Consider the following 20,552-nt stretch of genomic DNA (forward strand, 5'->3'; position numbering starts at 1 on the left):
CACTTCGCTCAAGACTTCTCTCTTGAATGATCCATGTGTAGCGACTGTACAATTTCTGTGTGTTGAATTCCTCACAGGGCATGTCCTCTGCACGTTTTCCTCTACAGCGTCCAGCACTACAGAGCGAGCAGTGTCCTACGATCAGGGGCACATTCTGCCCTGTAGCAGGGTTGGGTTGTTGATGAGCTCCCTGGAAAAATGAATCCGGCGTGGTTTCTACAGCACCAAAATCTGCAGAGGTTGGCTTGGGACGGAGATGTTTGACTAATTCGCCTCCCATTTATCTAGTTGCTGTTTCTGCCGTGTGAAGCCACACAGTGGAATAACGTTGAAAGCGAGCACAGTGATTGTGTCTTGGTATTGAAAGACGTGTGCAGTGCTTTTGTTGCCTGTGTGTCGGTGCAAGGCTGTCAGCACAGGTCTGCTGGAGAGGCTGATTTGTCCCAGACTTCCCCCAAAACAAATACCCTCACAGCTAGTATGGTCAACAAGTGGCGAGTAGGCTTCCTGCAACAGGAGAAACGAGCGTCTCGGTCGTGTAGCTTCTGAAGCAGTGCAGTGGGCACAGCAGGACTTCAAAACGGCCCGTGAGTGTTGCGTGGTGCAGCATCCTGTTGCATCTGGAGGTGTTGTGGAGCCCTGTTGCTGAGCATTTAATATCTTCCTCCTCTCAGTGGGGCCTGTTATTGAGATGAAGTGGTCAGGTATGGACGGCAAGCAGTTTTCCCTGAATAATAACGATGTTACAAAGCAAGGAGGTAGCACTGTGCAGAACTGAAATATACAGACAAAGAGTGCGCAGCGTGGTGGATGGGAACAGGGAGCTCTGTCCGAGAGTGTCAGCCTGACATCAGCCTTTTACTGTAAGCGTTCCTGTTGCCTTTATCCGAATGGCTGTGTTTTCGTTGCTGTCGTGAAAATTCTCAGATAAACCACGATCAAGCAGGAGTGATGGACCCAAACATGGGATAATGGCTACGAATTGTGATCCACTCTGAAAAGCAGGCACCTTGTGTTGACCATCCTGATGTCGATGTCTTTCCACCCTCCACACTCTCCCTGTGTGTTTACGCTGTGTGTAGAACTCGCTGGCCTCTATCCACATCCTCCTTCTCTGCTACGCTACAGGGAAAAATACCTTTGCTGTCTGTCGAATTCCTGACAATGGCACGCTTCAGGATTGTGTCCTCAACTGACGGTGAGATGCAGCTGTACTTATTGCAGGCTATGACAGGGAATGTTTCAGGGTATTTATGCCCGATATATTTGTTTTGCAATGCCCTTCCCTAGCAGGGAGTCTTAGTCATGATGGGACCCAAAGGAGCTGGAGCAGGAGAGACTTTAAGGGGACAGCTGAGCTGCTCAACACACGGCAGGTCTGTAGGGTGGAAGGTATGCTGCAGACGGCAGACTCACCCAGCAGTTGCCCAAGGGCATGGGGAATTGTAAATCCAAACTGGAGCAAAAGCTGCGTGGAGCCGTCACTCAGTGGAGCGGACCCAAAGTGGTTTTGAAGAGCACTGCATGCTGGTGTGAATAATGTGAACTGCAAGCCAGCAAGCCTCCGTCCTGCTGTTCAGCTTTATGGGTGACAACATCCCGCACCACCACATCGCCGAGCAGCCTCCGGGAGCAGGCAGCGAAGCTGGGATGGGCAGTGCTGGCTCAAAGTAGTCCCCAAAAAGCCCTTTGGACAGGTTGGCTTTCCTGGGGAAGCCTCCTCTCGGCCTTATCTTCAGGAAGCCAGCGTGCTCCGTCCCCACAGAGGAGCAAACAGGCTGCCAGGGCATCCCCGCTGGAGTAGTTTCCTGTAGATAACGCTGTGCTGCAGCAAAGAGAGGAAGAGACAGAGGGCCGTGTGTGTGCTTCCTCTCCCGTCTGAGCGGTGCTTCTTGCCCTCTGGCTGGGTGCAGTTGGGTTTTTCCAGCAGGACTGCTGGGTGTGTGGTGGCGGGTTTCCAAAGCAGGCAGCCTGCACCCAGCACCAGGCCTGGACAGACACGTTACGTAACCGGAGGAATTTTTAGCTCCCTGTTTCTCTGCATCTTCCCTTTGAACAGACTCTTTCTTCGTCTGAGTGAGATTTTGACATCCTTATTTAAGAGAACAGTGTGCACGCTGGATATGGAAAACTCAAGTCCAAATGAGTTTTTTATCCATCAAAGTGGCTAAATTTAGGAAATCTATCCACAGGAGCTTCCCTTTCTTGTAATCTGACACAACATTTCTTGGTTGCCGTTATTTTTACCACGGAACAGCTTAAATCTATTTTGGGTGGGTTTCTGTAAAGTGGTGCACATATGCTGCAGTGCCGGGCCTCTGAGGGCGGTCTGCTCACGCTGAGCTCGTACCGAGCGCCGTGCAGGGCTGCGTGGTCGTCCTGCTTAGCCCTCGCACATCCCATCTCTCCACATTGCCCTTTGCTCTGGGGCTCTGCTAAAAAGCCCTTCCCTCCGACAGCAGTTAACTTTTTTCAGCAGCTTGGAGCTTTAGTGGGTGCCTGTGTGGTGGATTTTAAGGCACCCTCTCCACCCCACTCATGTTCTAGGAGGACAGCATAGGGAAAATGGTGTTTCCCTGTCTCCAAGGCAGGGACGTGACTATGCACGATGGGAGTTCAGGCGTGCCTGTGGTTTCTCAGTTTCCTTCACAGATGTCCTTCCAGTTCCCCCCGTGACAGAACAGGACTGAGCCACCCCAGGCTTGACAATGCACTGCTGGAATCGTGCCCCGCTGGGGCACCTGGAGCTCTCGGTGTCATGAAGGTTATAAGGATTCAAGAATTCAAGCTTTTAAACTCTCTTTTAAACAAGGAGCGGCTGAGGTCACTTGGCCTGTTCAGCCTGGAAAGAGGAGGCTGAGGGGAGACCCCATGGCGGCCTACAGCTTCCTCACGAGGGGGAGGGGAGGGGCAGGCGCCGATCTGTTCTCTGTAGTGACCAGTGACAGGACCCGAGGGAATGGTGTCAGGCTGTGACAGGGGAGGTTCAGGCTGGATATCAGGAAGAGGTTCTTCACTGAGAGGGCTGTCGCGCACTGGAACAGGCTCCCCAGGGACGCAGTCACGGCACCAAGCCTGTTGGAGTTTGAGAAGCGTTTGGACTGTGCTCTTAGTCATAGGTCTGAATTTGTGTGTAGATCTGTGTGGTGCCAGTGGTTGGACTCGATGATCCTTGTGGGTCCCTTCTAGCTCGGGATATTCCATGATTCTGTAAGAGATGCTGTCACTTTCTGGCTACAGTATCCCAGACTTCAGCTGAGCAAGAATTTATTTCATACTTTTTTTAAAGCTTTCAGTGGACAGATGTGACTGAAAATGGAGCTGATAGGAGCCTCACTTTGGAACTTCAGGCATCTCCAGATACTTTTGCTCACTCTGTGACAGTGCCAGAGGGCTACATGGGGCATGAAACCTGTGTGTGCTTTGACCTCACCAACAGGTCCAGTCAGGTCTTTGTACTGGAATTTGTGCTGCAAGGAGCTTGGGGCAGGGAGTCTCACTCGCACTGGAGAAGGGGAAGCCTGTGATCTTGCCCTGGTGACACTTTCACGCCAACCTCAGTAAGCGAGAAGCCTGTAATTTCCCAGAGGAACACGCGTGTGCCCAGAAGGAGTCCTTCAGGCGCTGGTGTGATTGTTGTTGGATTTGGGGAAGATCTTAACTGATGCTTGTGTGGTTCAACTCGGCAAATGCCTGCTATGGTCAGCTTGGAACCTCCTAGGGTGAGATGCTGAAATAAATGATCAGGAACGGAGCCTTATGTGGGCCTTTTCCCAGGCAGTGCCTTTGTCCCTCAAAGGCTTAGTCAAAATAAAGAGTTTTCTGGATGAAAGAGAAGTTTGGGAACCTTCCTTTTGGGAGCTGAAAAAAGTAGCTTTCTCTTCTTTTTGTAACAAGAAAGCTACTACGAAGCTTCTTGCCTCTTATTTTTAACTTGCTACTTGTGCTTCTTTAAAATAAACCATATCTTTCATCTACAGCAACAGGGAGCCTAGCACATGATGTTCATACACATATGCATGTTTTGGAGCGCCTGCAATGAAGCAGAACACAATGTTAGGAAAATGTTGCCAAACAAGGTGAGACGGTGCTCAAGTTAGTGATTCGCATTGGGATCTGGTTTAAAAAATACATAAAAATCCACCTTTTTGCTGAGGTGGGCATGATGATGCTGTGGTTTGGGTAACACGTAGTCTGGCTCTGCATGGGTGACGTGGGTTGTTGGCACTGCGCTTCTCAGGTGCTGAAACGTGCTTCCTTTTAAAAGCCAACAGTTGCAAGTGTGGCTGGGTGTGCTTGGTGAGAGGGAGCTGAGCCTCCCCTGGGGGCAGGCTGGATGCTTGGGTGGAGGCACTTGGAGTTTGGTCCGTGCCCAGCCTCCAGCTCGCTGCTGGTAATGGCGCAATGCTGTGTCGTGTGTTCCCTGCCAGGCCCGTGGCCAGGGTCCAGGTCAGAGGTTTGTCACCCTTACCAGCCTTTTTGATAGTATGTGACTGAAGCATTACACTGAAACAGCACCTCTGGCTGAAAGCTAGGTCACAAAAACACCTTCTTCTATACAAGAAGAATTAAATCCTTCTATTCTGCGTCATGCAAGACTTGCAGGCGATTCTGCTCCCGTGGGGTGCCTGCAGCAAGCCCCGTCCCTACAAGTGCTGCAGGTGAATGCTGGGGCTGCGGAGCTGTGGCCCCGTTGGGGATGGCACTTAGTGCTGCTTGCTGGGTGCTGCTCTATCCCCAGTTGCATAACGCTGCGAGATGCAGTTAATCCGGTCATCGTTACAAAAGGATTTAAAACTCATTTTGAATCAGCAGTCATTTTTAATAAAGCTTCGCCTTGCTTGGAGGGCTGTCCTCCTGGGTTGTGTGTTTAAGAAAAATGCAGGAGGCTGAGATGTGGGGGAACAACAAGGTCACTGACAGGGGTCCTGGGTGCCTCTGGCTGCTGCAGGTAGTAGCAAAGCCCAGAAATGTGGGACACGTTTCCACCGTCACCGAGCCTGAAAAATCCTCATGTGTGCAAATAGGAGCAGCCGCTGTGTCTGTTTTTTCTCTGCATTTTTCCCCTATGGAACAAACTTTCGTTGGTTGTAGAAGGAAAGAAAGCCTCTAACCTAGTCAGGCTAGTGCTCCCTCCTTTAAACTCCCTTTTGCAAGAAAATCCAAGGAGGGACGGCCTTTGCTTTTCTTGTAACAGTGCTTTGTGTGAGTTTGTGTGTGGTTGCTCTTACTTCTTTGGCTGTGGCTGTGCCATTGCCCTGTGGAAAGTGGACTAAACCAACACATGGCTTCTGAGCACCTCCGAAACTTGTCGTCTCTTCCTTCTGTGTGCCAGCGGTTTGCCTGATTATCTGCAGAGGCCTTATCTTGAGCTGCTCTATCTGCTTCACCTCCCCTCCGAGCGAGCCTGGTTAGAGCCTGAACTTGAGCACTGGACGGCGTTTCAGAGCAAGTGTCCTGCTTTTCCAGTCCTGCTTGTCCTCTCTTCTGAGGTCTCTGGAGGTGTGAAATGTTTTCCTGGCAATGCTGTTGCTTCCCTGGGAGGTCGATGAGTTCTTCACAGCCCCCAGAGCTCCCTCCTGTTTCAGTAGCAAACGTGACTGCCATAGGAGAAACGTTTTTTAAGCAGCAAAGGAGGATGCTGCAGTTTATTTTTGGGCCCTGAGAACCCAAGACCAGATGGCGTTTAGCAGGCAATGAACGCAACAGGAGTGAAGTAGCAAAGCCAGTGTTTCTGAACTCGCATGACTTATCTTTTTGGAAGGTGTTCCAACGGCAGAATAAAAACTACCAAGAATTGCTTTCAGCAGAGGTAGTAAAACAATCTGTAATGTTAAGTCCATAAATAAGCAAAAGCAATAAGCAAAAGTCCATAAATAAGCAATTTCACATGGGGAAAATGTGTTTTTAAACAAAAGCTAGTTACTGCCTTGATATATAACTGTTAGTTGTCACCTGTTTGAGTGTTAGGAAGCAAGAGGGTTCAGGTGGTTAAATGATTGGAAATGCTGGGGTTTTGCTGGAAAAAAAAAAATCAGTTCTCATTCTCTCTGGAAAAGGGGACAAGTAGAAAAAGGTTTTGTAAAGTTCTTAATAGTAAAAGGACAGACAGCGCTTTGTTCCTGACCATTGAGCAGTGCAAATCCAGCAGCTCGCTGAGACTTCAAAGACAGCAGTTTTGGTAATAACAGAAATACTTGGAATCAAATGGATGGGGAAAATTTATTATTTTTTTTTAATAGGTCTATTCTCCACTTCCATTGGCCTAGCGAAATCTAGGCTCTGATGTTTTTAGAGTGGTGCTTTGGGCATTGCCACGTGCACCAGCAGTGCTTTATAGCCAACACCAGCCCTAACCTGTAAGACCAAAAGGAGAGCTGGCCGCTGGTCTTGGTGCTCTGATTTCAGCCACGTAGCTTCAAGTGTACAGCCAAATCTGCGCCATGGTCTGTCTTACCAGGAAGAAACACTGGACCTAAGGACATACTGAAGAAACTTTGGTGTAGAGGGGAAAATATATATGCAGAAAAGCAAGTTAGAGCTGATGCCCTCATTATTAGGGAAGCTTCTGTGATCCCGCAGGATCCTACTCAGCTAAGTCGTAGCTGTGGTCAGCGTACAGTTAATAACTAATTAGTTAATAACTAGCAGAGATTGGATGACTTTGTAGAAGAAGCAGCAAGGAGGCATTTTGTTCAAGCTGAGAACAAATCTAGAATAAACGTTGTGATGTACATCCATAGATCAAATTCCACACTAGAGTGGCTTCAAGAGAAAGTCAAGTTAATTGATTAAAAATGGGACTTCCCTCCTTCATCTAAACATGAGTTTGCGTTGGTGCAATTAACAAGTAAAGACTTATAGGATCTAACATTTGAGCCTGAAAGGGATTTAAGGTGATTAGACTTTTCCTTAGACCAGTCAATGATGCCGAAAGAATTTATTCCTTTGCTTAAGCAGACTCCGTGATTTTCCTGCTGAATGGTATGCGAGGAAAGCTCTAGAGTGACCAGAGTAGCTTTCCAGAGGAATATTGTGCATGCATCTCACCTTAAATGATCTGGAAAAGGATACTTGCCATGCAGGTTTGAAAACTCAGCTCCCTCCAATTGAGCTTACTAACACACTGATGCCTTGGAACGGCGCTACGGCAAGGCTAACTGATGGAGCCAAGTACTTTTATCGGGGAGAAGTTCACTTAATCTCAGGAAAAACTGTTGGGCTACACGGGTACATACGTCTTGCACGTGTGTTTGGTTTGCTCTTGTCTGGCAAAAGGCAGGTAAATGTTAAAATCGTAATAATGATGAAAAAACCACATTGTGGTGGCGTGTAAAAGCCTACCCCAAGGAAAACTGTAGGTGTTTCACTCAGCAGCTGGGCTTTGCTGAACGCTTGTTCCAGCAGACAAACTGCACAGCCAGGATCCTACCTTCACCCGTGGCACGTGTGGGCAACCTGTGGGGAAGGAACAAGCCAGCTGAGTGGAAAACTTGTCTGAAGTGTTTTCCTTGTGAGCCCTCTTTAGTAACCCCGGATTACAAAATCTGCAGCAAAATGCAGCAGGGAGCTCTGCAGGCTTTGGTGGGTGTTGAACCACGTCCTTTGGTTTTCTCTGAGTCCACCTCACGGTAGTTGATGTTTCCTAGTCCTTGTGTTGGAGCACGCAGAAAAACGATCCCGTTTCTGGGTGCAGTGCCATTTCCAAAGCATTGCAAGGAAAAATGTCCTCTGGCGTCACCTAATTCTCCTCTAAATTTAGCAGCTGATCAGACTGCGACCTGCTTCTGCCTTACCAGCTGCTGGCAGTTCACAGAGCTGGGCCTGGTAAGCCTCCCACCACCCAGGTCCCTTCCAGGAGCTGGCTTTTCACGTTGCCAGCTTCTAACGTTTTGTGACCCAAACACAGCCAGAGTTAGTGGAACGCTGACCGGTGTTGGTAGCTCCCTACCAACCTTGGAGAACCATGCCTGTTAGCTACTTTTTATCATAGGAACGGCTTCAAGAGCTCTTTCAGGCTCTTTTCTCTCCTTCCTCTTCCCCTTTTTTCCCCTTGAGTTGTACCTATGGCATGCTCGTCGTCTGGTTGAGAGGGGAAGTTCAGCATCTCCTCCGTGATAGGGAGTAATAGCGTTGGGATTACTGATTTCAAAAGGTGTCTGGTATCCAGGTGGATGCTCTGCAGAGCCTTGCTGTTACTGGGTGAGAGCAGACAGACCGGGGCTGTCTGCAGCTTGCTCTCCAGCCGGTCCCTCGCCTTGGCAGAACGAGGAAGTGTTTGTGGCAGATACGGTTGGACGGGTGGAATTAAAAATAGCCAAAAGGTAGGTTCTGGACTTGGTTACTCAGTGACAGACCTCTTTCTGTTCCGGGCTGAGGATAATTCATGCTGAGCTCATTGTGCTGTGACTTGCCCTTAAAATGCCTTGACGATCAATTTCGTTCTAGCTAATAAGGCCCTAAAATGTTAATGAGGCAAATCAATTTTTCATGACTTCATATTGCAGTCATCTGAAAATGCTGTGTTGCAGCCTGCTGATTGCAAGATGCTTTTTAGGGCAGATATTAGAAGGGCAGCAAAATTCGGCGGATTCCTTATTTTCTGTTTCAGCTTTTCCCAAGCGCCTGCTCTTGTTTTCCTGAGCTTTTGGTGCTGTCCTGTTTACTTGTCACCTCTGGCCACTTCCTAGCGGTTACCCCCAGCCCCACTGCACTGGGAAATCACAGAATTGTAGGCGTTGGAAGGGACCTTGAGAGATCATCGGGTCCAACCCCCCTGCCAAAGCAGGTTCCTTAGAGCAAATTGCCCAGGTAGGTGTCCAAGTGCAAGGACTGAGTGCCTGACAGGACAGGTGAGGATGAAACTGGGCGAGGAAGGCTACTCGTGCTGAAATACTGTTTGAAACAGATTGGCGGGACAGAGCAGAGAAACGTCGTCATGTTCACATCAAAAATCACAGCCTCCTCTCCTCACGGCCCATCTGTTACTGAGATGACAACGGGACTTTGCAGAAATGCTCTCTGTGAGCAGTGAGATGCAGGAAGAGCAGAGAGATTTCTTGTGCCTGATGGGTAGCTCAGCTACCCGTGCGGACTCAGGAATTAGGTAGGTGCCAGCCATCCTTCATTTCTCTGAGCTGCTTGTTTCGTGCTGTCAGAAGGAGATGGAAGGGCTCACGCCTTCCTGGCTGTTCCTGATGGCTATTTTGATGCAGTTATTTTGATGATTTACTGCTGCTCTCTCCGTTCTGGTTTGTGAGTATGGTGATAAGAAGTACTGAATAGTCTGGGTTTGGAACTCTTTTTTGTTGTTTCTTTTATTGAATTTCAGCTCTAACTATGATTAATTTCTGTGGGCCTGAGGAAAAGATTAGTAAATGATGTTTTGGGACAAACATAATATTTTCTAAGTTTCGTACTTGGAAACTTTGCACTTTGCTTGGGAATGCTTTGCTTGGAAGCATTAGCAGGGGATGAGTTCACATAACTCATGTCAGGGAAACTACTGCGATGTAAATGAGATGCAAACTGGCATTTTGAATAATGACTTTCATTTACCTGCTGAGTGAAGCCTCTGAAACGCATTCCACCCAAGCTCTCCACCCAGGGTACGCTCGGTCCAGTGCCAAAGGCTTCCCCAGAGCTTTTGCAACCACTGGGTTGTGTCAGCATCCTCTGCTGCTGTGACAGCGGGGGGCTAAGCACTGGCTGACGGTCACTAGCTGGGGAAGGAGGAAGGTATTTACCCCTCTTAAGCCTCCAGCTCTCTAGCTGGTGTCTGTTGACCTCTTGTCTTTTCTGAATGGCTAAAATGGGAGGTGGTGAATTAGGAGCCTTGGTCAGGTACCTTCCTGCGCAGCCAGCTGCAGTAAATGTTCATGGTGAGCCGTGTATGTGTCCATAGCCAGAGCTGTGAAGTCTAGAGATAGATTTTTGGCTGAGAGGCCCATGGCTGCACATTTTTTTAAAGCTTCACCTTCTTCCTTGTTCCCCATGCCCTTTTCTCTGGGCTGGGGGATGTGTGTGTGTGTTGCTCCTTTGCTTTGTGACAGGCCTGCTGTCCTACTCCGCGTTTGCAGAGCAAGCTTTGCTTTTTGTTTTCCAGCCCTCCCTTTCTTCCTTTAAAAACATTTAGTCCCAGGCTGACTGTTCCTGAGCGCATGCTTCACCTGACGGGTGGCTCTGCTCACCAGCCAGCTGTTGTGACCGGAGCTTACAACCGAGCTTTCTTCTCTCTTGGTTTTCCCACAGTGGTGTCTCTACTGGGGCACCTTCACGTGCTGGTTTTGGTTTTGGTTTTGTTTTAAGCTCCTACAAACAGGACTGCAGTGTGAGGCTCGTGGAGCCTTCTGTTCGTACTGTGGACTTTGCTCTTCTCCCTTCTGTGATCTCTGTGCTTTCAACCCCTGTTGTGTTCGTGGCTGAAGTGAGAAGAGAATGAAATCTTCTCTTGGAGGTCTCCATCCAACCCAGGGCCACCTCGACGTGTAGATGAGGCTGCTCAGGGCCCTGGCAATAAATGAAGGGCGGTGTAGCGTTCTGACTTTCTGGGGAATATTTTTGTGCCTGAGATGTAGACGGTGCTTTGAGGCACGTGTTAAAAATTCATACCAATGGAGAGCAGCATTTTTTTAGCGGGCAGTCCCTGAGTGGATATATGGCTGTAGCAGTTCTGTGGCGTGCAGTGGAGTGAGGTGGACAGTGCCGAGGCAGGGCAGGATATAGGAACAGCTTGGTTTTGCCTGTTTCGTGCCCCTGTCGTGAGGCACGGCTGATATATCTAGGTCCCAAGCAGGCTGGAGAGAAAGGAGGATGTGAGCAGCACCACGCAGCCAGGGAGGGCCAGGATCCTGCTCATCCATTACTGGCTTGTCCCTGTGGAGCCTAGATCTTGACTGACACCATGAAAACGAGAAATACCGTCAGGTTGGTGCTGTGCAAACGTGTCCTCCTGCCAGCTCTGGGGGCAAGGATGTGGCCTGGCAGGCTGGAGCACTCCCTCAGCTCTGTGCCCTTGCTGTAGGTGGCTGACACGTGAACAGGGAACCTTGTGCCACTTAGCGTGTCCGTGGCACTGGGAACTGTGTGGAAAGTGCAACAGAAGGCAAATGGCCTTCGTGGGATTTTCCTCCCCTGTCTGCAAAACCCTTCTGCCTGTTAGGCAGCTGAGCAGTCTTACAGCCTGTCTCGTCTGGCTGCCAGCACCGAGTAACTGAACACTCTTGCAAGTACTCGCTTTTCTTACTGTCAGCTTCCCTCCTAACCCCCTGATTCGTCAGGGCTATCTGGCATTTCACGGGTATTTCCTAAAGGCCAGCGAAGTGTGCTTTGCGGCATGCATGGCCTGATTGCTGGCAAGGGCTCTGAGGGAGGCTTTCCTCTCCAAACCCCAGCCAAGCAAGGGCAGGAAGAATCATGGGCCTGACTTTGTGTCTGACCAAAAATTGTGCCTAGGCCCGAGAACACAGAAAAGCATGGATGACAACAGACAGCAGAAGTGTCTCCCGTGTGTCCTGTGTGGACAGCAAGTTACGTTTGTGCCTCACACTTAACGTGCTGCCCGGCACGTTTCAACCAGCTGTGGAGACCTCCTCCTGTCCCAAAATACCAGGAGGGTGGCCGTGGGACAGATGCAGCTCCTCTGAGCCGTATGTGCCACTGCAGACCGAGAAGCAGCAAAGAAGCGTCTTCTGTGGAAATTAATACTAAAACAGACCACGGTGAGATGAGAATAAGCTTCGTGGTTTGTTAATGTGCTGTCGCAGGGCAGCCTTTCAGAGGGGGCAGGCAGAACTGAGGCGTCCAGTAAAATCAGTGACGTGCTTATAAGGAATGTGCAATCAAAATACGTAATGTGCTGCAGCCCTGGAGTCACGGACTGCTCCAGCTACACTTAACCTTACAGTTAAACCAAGCAAACACCCCCACGTGCGGAAGACTTGGCTTTTTCTTTTGTGTCAGTGCAGTACTTCCTTTAATTTGTTCTTTTCCTCCCTGCTGCAAGCCTGAAGACTTTTATTTCTAATCTTCTGCAGTTCAAATAACTTCTGAATAGGAATGAACATTTCTGAAAGCTCCAAAAGATTCTGGACCTGGGGAGCTGCATCCAAGCAGAGTCTCAGTTCTAGTTTGTTGCAGCTCTGCTGATTACCTGTCGAGGTGGGATTTGTACTGCACTTTTGCTTAGTAGCGATCTGGAGCATAGTTTAGATAGCTGTGCCTGATTTAGCACTGTGATGAGCTCGCGCAGCAAAGTGGCAATCTGCCGAGACAAGGGAACGAGAATGCTGTAGGGGGTGGGCAGTGGGACAGGGAAAATCCTTGGATTGGAAGGGGAAGGAATTGTGCGTTCGCTGCATACCCACCTCCTTGGAGCGGAGTCTGTATTTTCTCACTGGTGGGTTTCTCGGGCTCACAGCTTGGGCTGGTGAAGTTTGCGTTAGCACAAAGCACACGGAGGTTCACGGCAGCCTCAGTTGCTACTTACAGGGGGAATTGAAACCATGAAGAAAAGGACAGTTGACTGAAGAGCTGAGGGGAAGGGCTTGCCTGCAAATCAGGCACGTGTTTAACCCTGAAGTAATATCTTCTGCTTGAGAAATCTCCCTCTAAGGATCCCTGAAACGGGGAGATGGAAACGGGAGCCAAGGCTCAAGCAGCCAGACCAGTCTCACTTCACTCGTCTGGTGTAAGCTCTGATGGGTATTAGCCCTGCCTTTAAAGCATGTAATGGTGCCTGATTTCGTGACTCGCCTTTCGGCGCCTGTGTTTTTAGTAATGTCAGTAATACAGCATGTGGGATATCAGCCTGGGGTTGGACACCCGGCAGTGACTGGGACAGGGAGCCCTGTGCTTTCCGCACTCGGCGGGACCCGGCGCTGCTCACAGTGCGTGACAGCTCACGTAATTGAGGACGCTGCCGTGCAGATTTAATTTTGAATTGCAAATACTGTCACGATTCTTCTGTTTTGGGAGACGTGTCTGGGTGGCTTAAAACCTGCTCTCCCGCTTCAGGTTTGAGCGTGGGTGTGAGACGAGGGTAGGCAGGCACACCAAGCGGGAATTCAAGCTGCAGACCGTGGGGGTAAGCCAGAACTGTCAGCCTCCCAGGCGGCTCCTCTCTTAAGAGGAGCTGTGCCTGTGTTTGTTTCCTGCCAAACCCTCCTCTCTGCTTTGACAATACCAAGTGCTGCTTTCTGAAAAGCAAGTAGGTGCAGGCCTGCTTCACCTGTAGTGGGGACAGCTCGTGGTAGCTGCTCAGCTGAAGGGTATAGACAGTCCTGTGTGGGCTTATGACTGCAGCCTGCTTACGGTTCAGATGAGAAGCGGGAAGGAAATGTGAGCGTTTCAGAGCATTTCTTGGAGCGGGGCACATCTCGGCACCTGGCTTTCCCGTCTCACTGTGCTGACCCGCGTCTCGACCTGGGCTACGTGCTGTAAGGGTGCCAGCAGTGGGGAGCTGCCAACTCGGCACTCGAGTAACAGCCGACGCAGCTCGGTTGGCAGAGGAAGACCGTGTGCCGTGAGGGCCCCCCCGCTGCCACGGCCTCACAGAGCTGGGATAACGTTACAGGTGATGGCTGGGAGCTGGGGTTTGCACGCTCAGCAGAGTATAGGGTGGCCCCGAGCCCCGACAGGAAATAACAGCAATCCCACAGCAGCTGTCACAAGTGTGCCCAAGAAGAGGGGAATCCTCTTGTGTATTTTTACCTGCTTTCAGACACTTCTGGCAGCTGAAGGATACGCGCTGCGGCTGCTCAGCTGTATCAGGACGGCAGGATCTCTCCAGCTCCTAGGTAGCTCCAAGAGGGACAGCTCAGAAATTGCAGTGCTGGAGTCAGCAGCTACACAGCCACAATGGTTAGGGTTGGCTGGGGCTAAAACAAGAGATAACGTGAGGGTTTTTAAAAGGTCACGCATGCTTGTCTGTGGCTGGCTTGAGGTCCTCCCTAGACTTCCTTAAAGGAAGAGCATTGAAAGAGTTGCAAAAATAACACCTGCCAGTGCTTTCCGGTGTGTACCAAAGGTGGTCGCGGCAGGGTCTGTGCAGCAACCTTCTGCTGGAACTGGAGGACAGCTGGTTGTTAGGTAGCCTCGTGGGTGTGGACGGCTGTAGGACGCAGACCTGAACAATGAGACTCGTATCTGTAGATTTATCTGCCTGACAATTACCCTGCTGATGCTACAGGTCAGTGTCCTCTCTTGCGCGCAGCTTGACGGTAGGCTTCTGGATCCCATCTGCCTAAAGCCTAATTAAAACACCCACTGCTAAAAACCACCACCTCATTAGGCTCCGTCTAGATGCTGTGAATCCCTGAGGAGCTCTCCAGTCTGCGTGGGGCGATTCAAAGCAAAGACAGGAAAGGTGGCAGATGTTACTTTTCTGTGGAGCAGCACGTCTCCAGGCCGTAATCACCAGGACGTTCCCCATGGTTACGTGGATGAGACCTGCTTGGGTTACAGGACTGCTTAACCCTCATACGGCGCTCGTTTGCATTGATCGTGGACGTTTATTTGGTGGGGAGAAGGGGAAGGGCATGCGGAAAGGATGTCTGGCAAACACTGCCTTGCCAGTCCTTAAATGTTTTCATTCTCTTCGTTTGTTCACAGGAGAACTGCTGAGTCAGCCAAGACCAGAGGGATTGACGGAGATCATCTGTCCCAAGAACGGCAGCGAGCGAGTTAATGTTGCCTTGGTTTACCCCCCCACTCCTACTGTGATCAGCCCTTGTTCCAAGTGAGCCTTGAAAGCAGACCCCCGTTCCCCTGTCAGTACACACCGGAAAGCCTAAAACATGTCCTCACTAAGGGTTTGTTTGGAGGGTAACAGCTCCACAGCCCAGGGACAGTTTTAATTATTTGTGGATGTAGACAGCTTGCTTAAAGGGTCACAGTCAGAGTAAAGTGGGCTGAGGTGTTCCCTGAGCTGTGCCGTGGCAGGTGCGAGACATGCACGGTGGGCAGGACAGATAAGGAGGTAATAACAGCCATGGACAAGTAGGAAGGAATATTTGGAGGTCTCTATCCAGTCCCCGCTCCACGCAGGGCCACCCCCACAGCTGGGTCAAGTTGCTTGGGACCTTGTATAGGTGAGGGTTGATGACTGCCAAGGACGGAAGTGCCACCACCTCTCTGGGCTCTGAAGTTAAGCTGTTCTCCTTGGGCAGAGCTTTTTTACTTACGTCCAGTCTGAGTTGTCTTTAATTCGGTTTGGCCTTCACCACCGCAAAGATGCACTGCTAGCTTCAACACGTTCTCCACTAGGTCCTTAGCCAGTCGGCCCTAAGCCCGTGGTGGTCTGTGGGGTTGTCCTGTCCTAGATGTAGGGCTATGCACTTGTCCTTGTTGAACAAGCACTGCTCTTGGCTCAGCCTCACAACGTTGTGATGTCCCTCTGGACAGAGGCCCCGTCCTCCTGTGTACCAAAAAGCCGGTATGTCCTTCGCCTCATAGAGCGGAAAACAGGCCTGTGTTGTGGTGGGAACAAATGTGGAGCAACACTCATAAGCTGGGCAGTACTCTGGCTTGTTGATGCATAGGTTTTCTTGCAAAACAGACACGCAGCGAAGTCCTGCTCTCCTTGGAGTGGCGCAAGGGAATTTGGCAGGTAGCTTAAAGAAAGAAGCTGAAAACCTTGCTGCTGCTGTGCTGCACGTGGATGCCTGTTACTTTCACTTTAGTATCTGAAAGTAGCTTTGGATGCTGTTCTCTCTGCTCAGTACCCTCCCACCCCAAAATGAGCTCATCGTGCTTGAGAGCAGCTTGGGTGAGGAGTGATTGTTGAATTCTGCCTTACAGCGACCCTGAAGTGCCCACTTGGGTCAGGAGAGAAGGTCACTGCCTTGACTGGCAGCTTCCAAGCCACAGGCCACAATCGCTTATGCTTCTGGTCCCCCTGTGTGTGTGCTTGACACAGCATGTTTCTGACCCCAGGTTGCAGTGTTTCAGTCTCGTGTCAGCGTCATGTCTGTGGCTTGTCCTCCTGTCCTCCATCCCGACCTCCCCAGTGTCTAACGGCTGTGTCCCAGTTTCGCAGTTTGCTGGCAAGGAAACTCGTGTTCTCAAAAAGGCCCGTCTTACTTTTAAAGATCCCACCCTCCGTATTTAGAAGCCTAAAAAAAAATTGTGTGTCTCGAGTTATTCGTCACAAGCATTATGAACCCTGCCGCGCTTGCCTCATTACTGTTTCTCTGTCCTTTACTTCTCTAGATAAATCATCAGTACTGGTGCCAAAGGTTTTCCGCTGGGAAGAACGTGGCTGATGCTCTACACTGTTCCCATCTCTCCGGTTGTGGAGTTGCATGCCGATGGGGAACAATGGGACTTTGGACTCCGAGATGCTGCGGGGCTGGGGTAGCTCCCTGCTGGGGACTTCGTGGCTGGAGCGGACACAATCACCTGGAAGTTGGGGACGGCAATGAGACATGAAGCAAAAGGATTGCTGCAGATGGCAGGGCCACCGGCCCAAGGGAAAGCGCTGGGGATAGGATTCTGTGGACCCACTGATTGTGTGTTGAAAACCCATTTGGATCTCATGATGAATGTAAAAAAATGTTCTTGATACCATTTAATTCAGACCTGCCTGGAGGGAAGTCTCTTGAAATGAGCTGTAGCAGGATTCCCTGGATTTGTTCCTGGACAAGTGAGTTCCGTGGCAGTTGGCCAAGGCTTTGTGGGGGAGGGGGTTGGTTTTGCGAAGCCTTTAAAATTGCTTCAGTCCAAAACACTTGGCTGTGTCCCACACGGCACGCTTGGGCAGTGGCCTGCAGAGAGCAGGAGGAGAAGCAACCTGGGAAATGTTTCCTGCCGTCTGTGTTCACAAATGCCGCGCCACGGTGTGGTAAGGGTGTGCTGCGTGACGCAGGGATGGAAGAGCAGGCAGCGTGCTCCTGTCACCTGCCATTTTTCGCTGATCGCTAGCCCCCAGCAGTTCAAGTTCATGCCCTGCAGTGGCTGGATGCTCTGGAGTTGCAGTCGTGGCGCTTCCCGTGCATTGTGGCCACTAGAGCAGCAGACACCTAGATCTAGGTCCTCCTCCTCGCCAAGCCACCCAGGCATCTTTGTGCAGAGATCTAGTGATGCAGCGTGTGTCCTGCTGCCTGCAGGCATTTCCAGAGACAGAATCCCTCTGTAAAACGCTGGAGGAGGTCTGAGAGACGGGGAACTACAAATGCTTGTGTTAGTGTGCAGCTCTTCACCCTTGGGGTTGTGACGGGAGGTATGGGGCCAGAGGCCCTTTCTCCCACAGCTGGGGTGGTTGATTCTGATCGTCAGGTGGTCCCTGGCAGTAGTGTGGGACACTGACAGGTAGCCCCTTGGGATCTGCTGCTCTTGCACAGGTGACGTTTCCCTGGCTTCTGGTCCTTAAAATATTGGCATTGAGTGCGAGGCTGCAAATAGCTCCTTGGGCAGGGAGTTAACACGGGGAAATGCAGGGCAGAATCCGTTCTAGTGGGAGACTGCAGGAGCCAGGTGGTTAAAAAAAAAAAAAAAAAAAAAGAAAGCCATTGTTCCTAACTTCAGGGTGGAAAGCTGCCAAATAAAAGTTTGCAGCTCAGTCACCTTAGTGTCTTTTCTGGGTATTGTTCCAGCTAGGGAGAGAGCCTGGGCTCGGGTTTGATGTGTTGACCTGCCACGTCTGGCAACGGGCATTCGAACCTTTGTGTCAGCAAGAAGCATGGGTTGATTGCCGTAGCTGAACCCACTGGGAACTGCCTGTGGTGGCCAGATGGCACGGGAGACGAGTGAAATCTCTCCAAACGGTGCTCAGAATAATGCTAGGAAACTCTCTGGTCCTGTTTTGCTGCCAGTGAAACACGGAGAGCCCCGTACGGTTAGAGCATTCTGTGCTGTCGCTTCCCGTGCTGGGAGGTCGTCTTCTGCTCTTTGCCGCTACTCACCTCTCTTTCTGTCCTCCATAGGAAGAAAATAGTAATTTGTTGCTGTGCTGTTGCATGGAATCCACGTTGCAAAGAAATCACCACCTGGAATCCTTTTCCAGCCGGAGGCCCGTTTCCCAGCGCGCCCATCTGGTGCGGGGTGCACGAGTGTCGAAGGAGCAAGAGGACAGAGCAGCTGTCGTAGCGCCTACTCCTTGGGACTGCGGCCCTCCTGCTGGGGCAGTGCCACCTCAGCAGGAGCACAGCACCACCCGGCCTTTGCCGGCACTCGGGCTGCTGTGCGCTGAAGCCATGACGCCGGGAGTACGGCAGTACGGAGATCAGTCTAGTAGGGTCTGTTTAATGTGAAATCGTGATCGCTCATCCGCCCACTGTTCAGTAACTGGTGTGACCGTGTTTTCGTTTGTATTTTTTTAAATATGCAAAAGCCATTTAATTTTCTATGCAGCTCAAAAATGTCTCCCATTTGCAACTGTCAGGTAAGAGATCTGTGCAGGAGAACCGTGCCAAGTGGCTGCTAGCCCTTTGGGTTTTGCTGTTTGCTCTCTTTTAAGGATGCGTCCTGGGATCCTTTGCACGCAGTGTCCCTTTGCTGAGCTCCCCTCTCCTAGACCCCACGTAACATCCCTGAGCCCCAGGGATGAGTGCCCTGTATGCTTGAAGGATCTGTCATTTTTCATGAGTCAAACCACAAGGAAAGAGGGCTTAAAGGTGCTGCCCTAAGAGCAGAGACATGCAGTTCAGAGCACGTATTCCTACTCTGTTCTTGTCCCTGCTCGGAGAGTTACTGAACTGTTAGAAATGGCTAAGGCCGTTGTGGAGCACCCTGCAGCCTTTCCTGAAAGTTTGTTATGAAGAGGGTAGGAAGGACTTGGGGTATCAGTTGTCTCTCTGTGGAGCTGACAGTGACTTTTGACCCCTTTGGAATAGGAGGGGAATCTCCTGGTACTAGATGCTCGCTTGACTTGAGCGGACTGCTTGCTGGTTTTGCTCATTGGTTTGCAGATCTCTTGCTTGCCGACCAGTTGATTTCCTACTGAAACTGGTACATACAGGTTTGGAAGCAGAGCTGTACGACTTCCAGCAGCTGGAGCGTGTCCCGGAGTGCCTCGTGTTACACTGTTGAAGCAAGATGTGGGATTCAAACCTGCATCCGTCCAAGTGAAACTCCCACAACAGCAGCTGTGCCTTCTGCTGGGTCTGTGTAACACAGGAGAAATTGCATGTCCCTAAGCAGCACACGAATACGTTGAGGTAGAGGCCAAAGGGTGATGCTGCATACCTAGCTCTTCTTAGGGCTTGCGGGAGTACTTGGAGGCCTCTGACAACAGCAGAAGATCCTGGATGGCGGCTTACCTCTGCTTTAACTGTGCTAAAGGCAAAAAGGTCGTAGACATAAGATTGGTTCCAACCTGCCACAAGGCTAGGACGGGTTTGACTAATTTCCTTTCTGCATTCTGTCTCTGCTCTGACTTTTGGGGATTCAGCTTTAAAGCAAAACAGAAAGAGAGACCAAATCAGGATTTAACCTACCTTGCAGTCTCTAAAATCAAACTGAAGAGACCGGGGGCTATGGAAACACGCCATCTCCCTTGCAGCATCCTGAGAAGCATTTAGCTGTGCTGTAGCACTGGACACTACACGGGGTCCCTGTCCTGTTCCCGTCCCTTTGTTCCTCTGACCTGGTTAAAGTTTGTCAGAGTAGTGGAGGTCCCTCGCTGCAAAGGGACAGAATTGGCTTTGTTAAAGGGAACTGATGATGTTCTGGACACACTAGGTGTGTGTGAGGGAATCCTGGAGCTCAGCTCGCCTCCCCCAGCAGCCTTTGGTTGGGATCTTGGGCTGCCATCCGTGGAAGGGCAATGGGGGGGAGATGGAGATGCTGCACTGCAATAAGCACAAGAAGAGGCGAGCGAACAGGCCTCAGTGTAGCACTCATCACATGCTTCATGGCTCAGTTCATGAACTACAATTGCAGGTATTCATATGATTTACATACCTGGGCAGGACTCTGCACACACACACATGCATGCCCAGATGTACATGCACCACACCCACACGCCCACACATCCTCACCAAAATGACTGAAAATAAAAATGATCTAAATCTCAAGGAGAGGTCAGCTGTTTGATTTGTTTTCTTCTCTTCCCGTGCCTCGTTGGGCCCTGCCTCTGGAAGGGTCTGGGATTAATTTTAGCTTTGCTTTTATTTTTTGATGTGGAAGGGAGCTACTCATCAGTGCTAGAGTGGGCTTTACAGGGAGTAAGGAGCTGTCAGCTAGCTCCTGTTCTCATTATTGTCTTAAGGTTGCAGCCCAATGAGAGGGAAGCATAAAACCATTTGTTGTACACTACTGTCCAGAATTGTCTGTGGTCCCTGTGGTGAATAAAGAACCATAAGCATCTTTCCCTTCTGTGGCAGAGCTGACAGCACTGGTTGACTGCAGGGAGGTTTGGGGGCTATGGAAGGTGAGGTGGCTTCTTGGCTGGAATAAGCCATCAGAAGCATTAGGAGCCCTAATGCCTGGTGGGCCAGGCAGCTTGATTTGGGATATCTAGAGGAGAGCAAGCATGTATGTGTGCAGCATCAGGCATGGAGGTGCTGCGTTGCAGGAGGAGCTCATGTTTCCCGTGCCTCTCCTGCAGCCATGCC

General features: G+C 50.5%; 1 protein-coding gene across 3 annotated transcripts in view; it reads left to right on the top strand.

The window, feature by feature from the left end:
• Window positions 1-20,012, top strand: part of MFHAS1 (multifunctional ROCO family signaling regulator 1) — a 28,398-nt gene extending 8,386 nt beyond the window's left edge. Inside the window, exons 2-4 of one of the 3 annotated variants that reach the window (XR_010831264.1) lie at window positions 14,611-14,768; window positions 16,210-16,642; window positions 17,922-20,012. Coding sequence is in view for 1 of the 3 variants with exons in the window: in XM_013196933.3 (XP_013052387.3) it covers window positions 14,611-14,737; window positions 16,210-16,213 (131 nt within the window). In the remaining 2 variants the exon portion in view is untranslated. Of the gene's footprint in view, window positions 1-14,610; window positions 14,769-16,209; window positions 16,644-17,921 lie in introns of those variants that run through there. The other 2 variants (XR_010831263.1, XM_013196933.3) reach the window with 2 other exon arrangements.
• The last annotated feature ends 540 nt before the right edge of the window (window positions 20,013-20,552 follow it).

Source organism: Anser cygnoides, chromosome 4, assembly GCF_040182565.1.
Source record: "Anser cygnoides isolate HZ-2024a breed goose chromosome 4, Taihu_goose_T2T_genome, whole genome shotgun sequence".
In the NCBI taxonomy this organism is placed as follows: domain Eukaryota; kingdom Metazoa; phylum Chordata; class Aves; order Anseriformes; family Anatidae; genus Anser; species Anser cygnoides.